Here is a 13,434-nt window from a genome sequence, read left to right on the forward strand (position 1 = left end):
CAAATAGCATGTAATTACAGTACATATTTACAAAAGCTAGGGATCGAGTAGAAAGCTAATAAGCTTTTTTAGAAACTATTTCCCGAAAAAACTGCTAAATTGCTTATATCTTATATCAAGTACATGTGTTATTTGTCTTTCTTTAACATTGTTTACACTAATTCAGATTCGCATCACTTTAACGTTTTTTATAGATAAACTTTTCAACTTACGGCATATATTTTATACTACCATGCATCATCATGAAAGTGTCTTATGACTAATGTCTAGTGTAATCACAAAAGAATGAAGACGCGACGTCTGTAAGCAATCGTACATCCAAACGTTGATATTTGTAGCCCCGTTTTGGAAAGCCAATTAACGTTGGTAGAACTATTTATTTCATTTCATCAAATGCAATCGTTTTAGAGTACTAAGTTGTGTAAAAAAATGCTTATATTCATCTTACATTTCCTTTCATTAAGGTATAAGGTCACTAATAGTAATGTTTACAAAATGGCCTTTGTTTGGTATATTCTGAAAGGTAACCGTGTTTTGCACTATTTTGCAAATTTTAAACAACTTTTACCGTGCCGTTTTTTTATAAATTTTGAATAACTTATGGTATCTCCTCAAGCTCAAGTACAGACAAATTTCAAAGTGATAGCCACTATCCAAAACGTTTGCAGAGAACTCATTTTACCATTAATTTCAATAGAAGAAACATCAAACTATTGGTAAACAATTATAAAACACAAAATAAAAATGTCAATATAATTTTTTTCTATTGTGCCTCAAGTAAACGGATTTAATGAGACAGAATTCATACTTCAACATTGAACAAGTAAGGTCGAATGATGTGTTTCTATTTTGGATTTTGCTTACTCCATTTAAAAATAACCTTAGGGATGATGTAAAACCTACCTAAATTTCTTCCACAATATGTAACGTAAGAGTGAAAGCACTTTCACCGCGTGTAACTCAATATTTTTTAAAGATGTGTAACTCTACCCCTTCTGTTTAAGTAGTAAATCCACTTTGAAAACCAAGAAATCGCTTAAAAGATTCATCTTTTTATCATTTTTGTGCAAAAAAATCAATAATAAGTCTTGAAAGAAGTAAAAACTTACTAGTAAAAAAGGAAAGTAAGGGGAAAAAAAATTGGTCCCAGTAGGGCTTGACCCTACGCACCCCTAAGAATTGCAGTAAAAGTAGGTTTATGGTAGGAATTGAATACTCTTCAGAAAGGAGGTTCTCTATTAGTGATCTAATACCTTAAGAAATAGACTGTGGATCACATTCGGGTTTGAAACATATTGGCGTGTTTAGTTTATAGAGGCCGTTAGTCTGTCACACGCGCTTTAAATAAAAGCCATGTATTTCATACCAAAATATAAATTTCTAAACCACGATGGCGATGTATATCTTATAACTACTCTAATTTTACAGATTTTGAGAGTTATATTCCTCGTGAACCCTACAGCAAATGTATTAATGTGATGTCACAATGCAGTTTTCCCATTGTCACATCCGGTAGTATACACATTTACCATATCGCAATTGTTCCACCTTTACGTAAAGTCGTAGCAATGGTATATAGGTTTATCGTTTATAATTCAGAATCGATTTTAACATATACTAATGAGGTAGCCTGCTCAAATAGTACAGTAACTGTATTTTGTTGACTTTGAAACATATGTAAAGGTACATTTATAAATATTTTGTCTACAGTCATACGGCAGACTAGCACAGTAAATCATATCACTGGGGAAATGCAGTTTATATAAATATGTTAGATCAAAGTCTCCACACTATAAGAAAACCATTTAAGCAATCATACATTTTTTTCTCATTAATTTATATAATAGAATAATGTATCTCTGAAAGGTAAAAACATCCAAAAAATGAAATTTAGTAAGGAAATCGTTTCAAACGCACGCAAATGTTCAGTTTTATTCATCAGTTAAAAGATGTAGTATTCGGATGAGTACTCCCTTCCCCCGACATACACCTTCTTTCCGGATATTTTACCTTATCGGGATCAACTTGCATTAGTTCATGTCAAAACATTATCTCACATGCCACTTTTAAAAATGGAGTTCTAAACAAATGTTTTGAAAGATTCCAATATACAATAAAATATGAGCTAGCTTCCTAAATAAATATAAGTTCTTTATTGAGGCGCTTCTAAATGGGTTGAGGCATTGATGTAAATAAAAGTATATGATACTGCATGTTTCAATTAGCTGTAATAGATTTACTCTGGAAGTACGTCACATTGGGTTTTTCCAATACCGTGTCACGGGTATCAAGACATTACACCTCTGGGACAATACACCCTTTGACTTTACTCCTCCAGGTCTTTACACCCTAGGACTTTACACCTCCCTTATTTATTTACTATAGATATCTATTGTGTATGTGTAGGCAATAATAATGATTGATTATTCAAGTTATAATTGATTTGACTAAGTAGAAAGTGTTTGTCACACTTCTAATTGATAATTAAAAAAGATCAGCCTTGTAGCTATGTACAATATTAATCTACCGTTGATGGTAAATTAAATACATTGAAATGCTGTTAAAGAAATATGTATTTTTGTAGAATCTTGACACAAAAAATTAAGCTTAACCAAATAATTTAATTCTTTTGGAAATGTTTGAAGAATGAGTGCTGGTTCAAAATTTTGTCAACTTCAGATATGGCTATTTTTTTTCAGACGTATTTATTATGTCTCCCCCTATTATAGATGACCCCTATTTATTTTTTTTTTGGTGGAGTGGTGGGGGGGGGGGGGGGGTCACTCCGTCAAAGGTCCAGGTCACAGGGGCCTGAAAATTGAAAACAATTTCCGATCAATAACTTGAGTACCACTTTACCCAGAATGTTGAAACATCTTAGGGTGATTGATCATGCAGAGTAGATAACCCTATTGATTTTGAGGTCACTGTGTTAAAGGTCAAGGTCACAGGGGCCTGAACTTTGAAAACCATTTCCGATCAGTAACTTGAGAACCACTTGACCCAGAATGTTGAAACTTCCTAGGATCTCTAACAGAATATATGAAAACTGAAAAATGTCAGAAAATATTGCTCAAAATATAATGTGATTGCACCTTTAACAGAATTTAAGATTTCTTCATCTGTATTTATTTTGTGAAGAAAAAAATCTTGGAGTCACTTGATAGCTGGATGTTATATTTTTATCTTGAATAATGCAATAACAGACATTACAACATTATGCGTATTACTTGCTAAACAGTATTCATTTGAATATTTAGGAACAGTTTAGAGTGATTTTACTGAAAAATAATTTAACCATATATTTTTGGTTTCGGGCCTTAAATTTCAACACAAATAACATATATAGGAAAAATATTGTAGAATTTGATTTGATTACAATTATAAAAATCTACTAATTATGCAATAATTATATCATGTCACTAACTGTTCCATGACATCAACTAATGTACCGGATCATTCGTTGCTGACTTGGGGCATTGAAATACATGCAATAGTTAAACAACAGGGTAATTTTCAAGCCATTATTGATTAGAGATAGTGCTAGAGCCTGTTTTAATATTTTAAAAGAAAGATCTTTTAAACTATGTAGATAATGTACAGTCATCTTTTACTCTCTTTAACAAAGCAAGACTATGTACAAAATGCACCTTCATCTCTCTTTCCTTTGATAAACAAAACTTTTTATATTAATTCTAGAATGCTACTGCTAATCAGCTCCTTTATGATCTGATCATAGAGGATATATTTGGTGCTATTTTTTACACCTTCTTTTTTTGAAAGTGCGCCCTTGTGCCCGTTTTCTATTCTCAGTGTCTTATTCTAAACATTTTTAAGGCAGTAATTATAAGTAGTTTCTTAAAGTCTCTTGTAATTCATTTATGAATGGCAATGTACTTTAGTTATATGTAAATTTTAAGTAGAACATGTCTTAATGTGATAACATGTTTTAATTCCATGTATACTGTACAGTGATGAGACTATAATAACTGTAAAATACTAATACAGGTTTTCTCATGGAACAGCTCATATATTAAATGATGTTCTCTTAAGATAATCATAACTCAGCTATATTATACCTCATGTTGTCATGTATTATGTCCTGAGAGAAATGAATTAAATGAAATTGAACAATGGACAGTTTATTCAAGCAATCATTTTAGCACCTATTGATAATCCCATTAATGGAGATGCGATTAAATTATGCTTGTGTTGTTTACTTGATGTAAACCTAAGTTGGAAACTAAAAAAGTATATTTTCGAATGAGTATCAGTAAGAAAAGAATATTTCAATTATATATTTTCCCAATTTGTAAACTTGTTATACCTTTTTCAATATGATAATTATTGTCAGGCATTTATTGTGAAACAGATTCTGGAAATTTCCTTTCTTAGGTTTTTGATATTATAAAAAAATTCTGACTCCTAAATCACTGAAAAAAATCATCAAAACAAATATTTCTGTTTCTCTGAAAGCCATTTCCTTTATTTCAAAACTACATTTCGATTTAATATTTTATAATTACGCAATAAGGTTAGTATAATATATCATAAAATAACAGTTTTTCTGATCATTTCTTTCAACATTTAGGTATTGGAACTTGAAGAAAAGTGCCAGATTGATTCTGTGTAGTCACCGTAGTGTATATAAATTGTAACTTCAATATATTTCTTTAAACATTATCAATCAGCTGTCATTAAAATTAAGATTACTTTTAAGAGCAGGTGTTAATGTTTCTTTTGTGATGATCAATCAATTATCATAACAAATTTGACCCCGACTGTATGATTGAAGACCGGAGTGAAATTTTGACAGAAAAATTAACAACCGATGCTGCCGAAATTTTGGTCTCTCCACAGTTGATTCAGGGTTCCTATGACATTTCATTGGCTTCATCAATATCTATCTTTGATATATACAATTATCTGGTCTCATTTGATGAGTTTGACCATGCAAAGACATTATCACAAGCTTGAGGGATATACTATGCAACCAGACGGATACGTGCTGGATGTCACATGTGTTGATTACAGTAATGGCTATATTGCTTTAAAGAGCCACGTTAAACCCCGGACATGTGACAAAGATCCTGTATCAAAGTTGTCATTCTATAGCTCTTGGATAATAGTCAAAAATGATGAAAGATCCACTTCCTGTGTACTATCAGCCTATTGTTCATGTAGAGGAGGGTAAGTGGCAATGATCATTTTGCTATTAGAACATTAATTATTATTTAAGATTTGAGCCGTGCCATGAGAAAACCAACATATTGCATTTGCGAATAGCATGGATCCAGACAAACCTGCCTATCCGCGCAGTCTGGTCAGTCAAGCCGATTGCGATTAGAGAAAACTTTAGTGAAGAGTATGGATCCTGACCAGACTGTGCGGATTGGAAGGCTGGTCTGTCACTTGTCTGGATCAATGCTGGTCGCAAATGCACTATGTTGGTTTTATCATGACGCGGCTCATTTTCATAATCATACATTTTTCAAATTACAGGTATGGAAATGTTTAGTTCTCAATTATGAATTTTTATTCCAAATCTACAAAATAGCATGGTTCTCAATATTATGTTGGAAATCATTGTGTGTGTGTGTGGGGGGGGGGGGGGGGGGGGGCATGATGCCCCCTGTTCTAAATGGACTGACAAACTTGTAGCCAGAATGGAAAATTTGTAGTCAAATTTCATAATTATATAATATTGGCTACAATGGCTTAATGACAAATCAAGCTCTGAATGGTTCAGTAACTTCAGTATAATGTACATATATGTATCAGACTCTGGTGATGTTATGTATATAGTATTGCAATAAATAATAATTCAGTACACTACTCATACTTGAAATATTTGATACACATGTACCTTGATACAGTACTCATATAATTTGTGGCTTGAAGGATCCACCTATTTCAGATTTTATGGTGTAAAGGAAGATTGGTTGTGAATCTTTTATGAGTATTTGTGGTAATCTTGAAGCAGTAAAGTGATCAAAAGTAACTGGAAGTATTATAAGGTTCTAATATTGAATTTCATGTATAATATCAGTTTATTAAAATTAATTTTTATTTTTTAGTAATGAGGTTGGGGATACTTTCAGATATTTTACTTCTGTTGACATTTTGATAACTTGACATCTTTTATTCAATTTCAGTATGGATGGATGTTGTCGGCATGTAACTGCAATGTTATTTGATTTTACACAAGACTTCAGTAAAAAGAGTTGCACATCAGGCCCCTGCCAGTGGATTCGCCGTGCAAGTGAAGCAGCAAAGTTATCACAGCCAATCCCAGCAACAGATCTTAACACTTCTTGATTGCAGACAGGGTAAGGCTATACTTTAATTCAGACTGATTAAAAATCTTAACTTAATTAGAATTTTTAATTTGTACTGATTATACTGCATGCCAAAAAGTATATAAAAATGTACATCTTATTCATATAATAGCCAAGGTTTATTTTTATGTCATCATATTCTCATGAACTAAGTTGAAGAACAATAATTATATATATGAGCCACGCCATGAGAAAACCAACATAGTGGAATCTGTGCAGTCTGGTCAGGATCCATGCTGTTCGCTTTCAAAGCCTATAGCAATTAGAGAACACATAAGCGAAGAGCATTGATCCTGACCAAACTGCGCGGATCCGCACGCTTGTCTGGATCCATTCTGGTCGCAAAGCCACTATGTTGCTTTTTTTTTCATGGCGTGGCTCATATATCATTTTAAGAATTTCCATAGCTAACCAGAGCACTGACTTGATAGTTTTGACATTTTAATGAAAAAATATTCCAGCTTGATGTGAAAATGTAAATTTTCATCCTAGAAAGTTTGAAGTGTTTTTCTGTCTCAACTTTAGTCCTTAAATGTTTGCCCATACATGTGTGATTACTGGCAGGAATTCAGAAAAGTCTCATGAGCACTAGTTTCTTTGTGGTAATATGTCATGTATGTGGTCAAAATATTCCAAAAGAAATTTCTCATTTCAAAATGTCATGAAGTCAAAACTGTTAAATACAATTAAAACAGTAAAAAAGATGTCACAGAGGTTTTACATTTATTCAGACAACAAAAAAGAAACCATGTAAATTCTTGTAAAAGCAATGCAGATCTAATGAAGAACTGTATACCTACAGCAAAAATTTTGTATTACAAGTCTAAATCTTTCTTAATGTATATTAAAAAAATGCTGATGTGTATATCAAGGATATAAAATACAGTACATTGTAACTCTTCTCATTTAGAGGCCAAGGCTGTCAAAAATATATATTAGGTATATGGGCATTTTCTCCAACAATATTCACAGACCCAACCCAAAATCTAGGGGTCATACTCATAGGCAACTAAGCTACTGCTACTTTATATTCCTGTGTATTCAGAGTTATGAATTTTTTTTTCAGACAAGAGATTCCAAGACCATGCAGCTTTCAGAGTTTGCCAGCTACATTCAGTATGCCAAATCCAGATGAATTCCTTTCAAAAGTACAGACTCTCTATCCAAAGGCTTGTACTTTGAACACAAAATTTGTTCGTCAAATCAAGTCAAATATTACACCTGTCCTTGAGGTAAAACCACCAATGGAGAAGCTTGCATCATTCCTTGAAACACACACATGTATTGTTGAAAACTGTTTCTGTTCAAACATTTTCATACATTACCATCTTTGCTATTCCCAAAGTGAGCAACAGCATGTTGAAATGTGTACAAGAGGACAAGCAAACAATAATAATTGGCACAGAATGAGGAAAGGACTTATAACTGCATCTAAGTTTAAATTAGTGTGTTCATCAACAAATAAAACCAAAACAGGCGAGTAGTGAATATTATGATGGTTTTGGCGTTTTGACCCCCCTTGACCTCTTATCCCAATTCTATAAGTGCACTTTAACATTACCCTAAACTTTAGTAGAAACTAAGTTTCTGTCTTATAATACTAACTCGGTACACTTGTACCCTGAAAATCTTTGGTTAAACCAAATGAAAACCTCCAGTTCAATCAAATGAAAAAACATATATTTAAAAATGAAAAAACCCGGAAGAAAAATTTACATGTCCTTATTTATTAAAATAATTTATAACTGTTTGTTCATTTACTCTTTGATTGTTAACTTTTAGTATTTTATACAATAAATCATAAATGTTTATATCATCTTGTAACATTTTAATGAAAACTAAACAATAGTAACCACAGAGTGTACTTGTTTTGTCTTGATATTGTATATTATTGTATTTTACATTTGGGATGTAATTAATTACTTCTTTCGGTGGAGGAAGTCCAAATGGATCAAAGTACAAAGTATTCAAGTAACAAACCCAATGTGTTCCAGGACCAACAGAGTCGTCCAAATTTATAATTCCGCACTCGTCCTTTGCTTTTGTTTTTGGTAAACCTGGTAAATTATTTCTACTAAATACACCCCTAAAGTTTGTTATAGGAGAGATCGCCGTGACGTCACGCGTTAACATCTGTTTATCTGGTGGTTGGCAAAACAAATGATTTTAACACCGTTTGCGTATTGAATCAGAATTTTTAATTTTTAATAACTTTTTTGCTCATTTATGGATTTTCAAAATTCAAAAAGATTTGAAATACTAACAATCTTCATATTTTTGTTTCCAAATATCTTTTTTCAATGAATAACCGTTTTAAATGACATATAATTTTAAAAGCGGCGTAGTGATTTTCACAACCTTTAGAAAAACAGTGTAAGTTAAGCGTTCATAATTAATCCATTTTATTTCGAAATAACAATTAAAAGTAATCAATAAATTGCTTGTTTTATAACCTTTCCATTGATCAAAAAATTATTTATGTAATTTGTGTTTTAAGAAAGTTTAGACCGTTAGAAAAACATCACTGTTTACAAAAAACATGGACGGTCGGCTTCTGCCCACCCGATCACTGTCTTATCAGTTCTAAAAATAGAATTTGTTTACAAACACGATCTCTCCTATACCGAGTTGTTTTACCCATTGTTCAATTTCAAAGTTAGAAATTAGATAATTAGTTAGATAATTTTTTTTTTTTTTTTTTTTTTTTACTATAGGAATTCGTCTGTAATGTCTCCGTTGAGAATCAATCTGTAGTCCTTTTCCACTTAACAAAGATGTAATCAAAGGTATCCCTAGACTAGCGGCCAGCATGCCTAAAAACCCACCGTTTTGTTTTTGTTTTTGTGTTAATTTAATCACCCCAGACCCCACTAGTTGCTTTCTTTGATTAGGTGTAAGATATGGCGATATAATATTTTTCTTATCATTAGCTACCGAAATCATACCATTTCCAAGTATTTTACTAACACCAGTACTGGCCAGCCCAGAAAGGGCTCCGATGCCTAGAGGGGCTAATATTTTTGGAGCTATTTTTGCCGCCATTGGAAGAATTGTTTTTCCTATTAAACCAGCCAAAGCTCCTAAACATCCACCATTTTGACCTTGACTGGACATTTGTTTTTTTGAAATTGTAATTTCTAATCCCTTGTTATTTCTAACAGACTTTTCAATTTGATTAATTTGTGTTTTTGTTAAAAGTAAAGGGAAGTTTCCACGCAATTGTTCATGTTTTAATCTAAACGTATGTGGAATTTTATTATTATAAGCTTGTGCTAAATTTTTCTTTTGTCCATCTGTTAAATTTACTTTATATTCAATATAATTTGATGTCATTATATATAATTTATATTTAATTTATTTTTTACTTTATTTTAATTTAATTTATTTTTCAACAATAACAAGTTCATTTCCAATAGTATTTATTTCAACTGTTTCTTCATACAATACAATTGCGTAAACACGAATATTAGCTGCTGGTGGAATATTTAATTTAACTGTTAATGTAATATGCTTAGGATCTTCCGTTATTACTTCCTTTTTATATTCTAAGTTAAAATGAACAAATCCGAATAAATTAGAAAAATTTAATCTATTTAGCAGACTTCCAGTAGTCTTATTATTTTGTTTATAATAATAATTAATTACATCATCATATATTCTTGATATACTTGTGTATTCTGTTTTTGGATAAAAAAAAACACCATTACCAACTTCAAGACGACAGGAGCTCAAAGTGCAATTATTATTTGCTGCATTAATTTTAAATTTATCTAATAAATGTGGATTATGTTCTTGTGAATTACTTTTATCAGGTCGTTGTAAATAAACAAATACATGTTGTGGTATTGTTACACCAGCAGTTATTCTAAAGGTTATATTATTTTGTTGTGTATCAGTTGATTGTGTCACCATTTCCCGAAGGTATGACCATCTTGCTTTTGTAAATCTTTCAGCAATTAAATTAAATCCATAATCATTGAAAATTAAACGCGGAACCCATAGAATTAATTTTGTTACAATTACTCTACCAGCATCAGCAGCATTAGCTCTAAAATTAATTCATCATCATCTGTCAGCTGCAGTGTTATTTGAATTTGACTTGGAGGTATAATGTTAGTTTCTAAACCCTGAAAAAATGAATAATTATTTAATGGAATTTTAGCATTTACCTCATTACCACCCTGGATTAATCCTTTTCTAAAAGCAAAACCTTTATCATATCCAGCTTGATCATCCCTGCTTTCAGCACTAGCGGTTTTATCTAAATAAATAAATTCATTTGTTCCAGTTGATTCTGCATAATCACGAGATAGTTCAACTAAATTTTTTACATTTATGGGTTTGTATAAATTATTACAATCATATACAATTTTTCCATTTTGTTTAACCACTAACTGATCAATTAATGAAGCTGCATTATTAATTAAAGCAATTTGATCTCCATCAGCATAATTATTACCATTAGCAAGTTTATTAACTATAAAACTTACTTCAAAATAACCATTAAACCAATCAAAATATGAGCTTCTATCATTAATTGTAAAGTGATATCCGTTTTTTTGTTGTTTAACATTATTTCCCAAGACAGAAATTAAAGCTGTATCTAACTGAATAGGAGTTAGTTCGTATCTTTCACAATACTGTTTTGTTCTAAACAAGTATATTATATATTATTTTATTTTTTATTAATTAATCTATCAATACGTTCACGCCGAGCTGAAGCCCCAGATCCTGACAATAATCTATTTAATCTTATATTAATATCCTCCTCCTCATTATTTTTACTATTCTTTTTTTGTAATTCCTTAACAATTAAACTGCCGGAGCAGGTTTCTTTTTAAATTTTTCAACAATTTTATTAGCAGCTAAATTTCCAACTTCCGTTCCAACCTTTTTTGTTCCACTTTCAAGTGCTGCTTTTCCTGCTGTTTCCAGAGCCTTTTTTCCAGCTGTGCTAATTGAAGATGCAACTCCACTTGAAAACAATTTCGTTAAAGTGTCAAAAATACCTGTACCGTGTATATTTTCTTCTCCTGTGTGAGCATCAACATAAATAAATATTCCTTTATTTTTGTCATAAACTTTTTTGTACATTATATAAAACTAAAATTTATAATTTCATATTTCTTTTAAAATTAGTGTAAAACTTGTTTCAACCCCATTAAAATTAATTATTCTACCAAATATGTCTGTAATATATATTCTTATTGAATTTATAATATTTTTATTAATTTCAGAATATCCAACGCTTTGTGGTTCTTTTGTAAATGGATAAGCTCTTGTTAAATCTGCAGTACTTAGAGCATAGATAATATCACTAAAATTACCATCAACAAGTGAATTATCAATAAGATCACAACGAATATAAATTGTATCCACAGAGTTAGTTATATTTGGTGTTGTAGTTCCCCATTCAGTATTTCTCAATGCTTTTTTTCTCAAATCCAAGCAATGTATGAAAATTTGACATTCTTAAATCCAACATAAAATTATCACGAATTGAAATCAAAATCTTAAAACTACTTAAATCAAATTCTAAACTTATTGGAGCAATGTCTGATTTATCAAATTTAAAATCATCATTGGTTATTAATGTTTCTCTGATATAATTATTTTAAAATGTCTGTATAACTGTAAGAACCATTTGTAAATATAATACCTTTCCAATCCTTACCATTATTATAACGAATTCTTTTATTGTCATATTCGTCACTAATATTATGCCAAGAATAGGTCATAGTGTTAATACTATCCAAACCAACAGCATAAGTTTTATTTTTATCTTAAATTAAAGAACGACTAAATCTAATTGTAAAATCACTTGGAGTATTTTTGTTAGCATCTTTAACTGTTTCAGAACTTAACACTATTTTTTGTTCCATTTATATATTCAAGAAAAATAATTTTTATATAACATTTCATGTTCTTTTGGTAACAATTCATTCATTTTTAATAATTCATCAATTATACTAATACCTTCAATTTTTAGTTCTTCATTATTATTTCCAGCTTCAATATTACCACAAATAAGCTCATAAGTCATTAACCAATTCTTCTGGATTACATGGACAAACGTCATAGCCCTGTCCCCTAATTACTTTTTTAAATTTCATAGATCTTTTATTGATAGGCAATCCTGATTTTTCTGTTAATTCTTTAAATATTTTTCTAGAATGAATTGAATGCTTTTTATTATTGTTATATCTTTTATTAATCAAATCAATCAAATCATTATCTACTTAAGTATTAATTACTTCTTTTCCAGTTGTTCTATCTTTAGCAATTAATTTGTTTTGACCATAAAGTTTATTAAGATCAATAATTAAATTACCATATTGTCCATTTGGTGAAACTTTATATGGGTTATGATATCTTATTCCTTTTCCCATATATTTTTCTTGTTTTAGAATATTTCTAATAGTTTCTCTATATTCTTTTAAATTATCCGACTTGGCTATAATTGCTTCCTTTTGCTTTAGATCAAGATCTGTTTTGTTTTTCTTTTTAGTTATTGCACCAGATTCATAACCCAATTGTTTAATATCCTTTGATGCATTTTCTATGATATTATTTACTTCTTCCCTAGTCATTTTTTCATCTGGTTCTTTAGATTTGCTGTGAAAAAATTCAAACACTTCTTGTGGTGTATTATATTTTTCACCTACAAGTTCTAAATCAATGTCTTTATTAAAATCAACTGTAAATTCTTTTGGTCTTGCTCCCAATTTATCTGATTTTTCAGTTGTATCATCAGTTGTTTTAGTTATTCCCATCTTTTCTCTTCCATAATCTTCTAATCTCTTAAGTTCATCTTCTCTTCTCTTAAGTTCATCTTCAGGAATCTCAACAAGTTCATCTCCCCAATCTATTGATGTATAAGGAGTCGATTTTAAAGCTTGCTTTTTTTATTTCTCTTCCATAATCTTTCAGTATTTCTTTAATTTCTTCTTCGGTAGGTTCTTTGTTTATTTCCCTGTATTTTTTATATTTCCTCGCCAGTTCTTCAGGAGACCATGTAATTGATGGTGGTTCTTGGAATAACTGTGGTAAACCCTGGTATGTTTGTATGTCTTTCATTTCATCACCTAGTAACGCT

General features: G+C 30.7%; 1 protein-coding gene across 1 annotated transcript; it reads left to right on the plus strand.

Moving 5' to 3' along the window:
- The first annotated feature begins 4,787 nt into the window (after positions 1–4,787).
- Positions 4,788–6,323, plus strand: LOC128556868 (uncharacterized). Its single transcript, XM_053542686.1, has 2 exons — positions 4,788–5,190; positions 6,156–6,323. Exons 1-2 carry the CDS (start codon positions 4,877–4,879, stop codon positions 6,316–6,318), a joined length of 477 nt encoding a protein of 158 aa, XP_053398661.1. The 5' UTR covers positions 4,788–4,876; the 3' UTR covers positions 6,319–6,323.
- The last annotated feature ends 7,111 nt before the right edge of the window (positions 6,324–13,434 follow it).

The sequence above is a fragment of the Mercenaria mercenaria genome, chromosome 5, assembly GCF_021730395.1.
Source record: "Mercenaria mercenaria strain notata chromosome 5, MADL_Memer_1, whole genome shotgun sequence".
Lineage (NCBI taxonomy): Eukaryota > Metazoa > Mollusca > Bivalvia > Venerida > Veneridae > Mercenaria > Mercenaria mercenaria.

What these genes read in the sequence shown, in the direction of transcription:
- LOC128556868 (XM_053542686.1), top strand. Translation starts at nt 4,877, where the DNA reads ATGACATTTCATTGGCTTCATCAATATCTATCTTTGATATATACAATT. An exon ending in TATTGTTCATGTAGAGGAGG is followed by an intron (nt 5,191 to 6,155) that starts GTAAGTGGCAAT and finishes ATTCAATTTCAG; the next exon opens with TATGGATGGATGTTGTCGGC.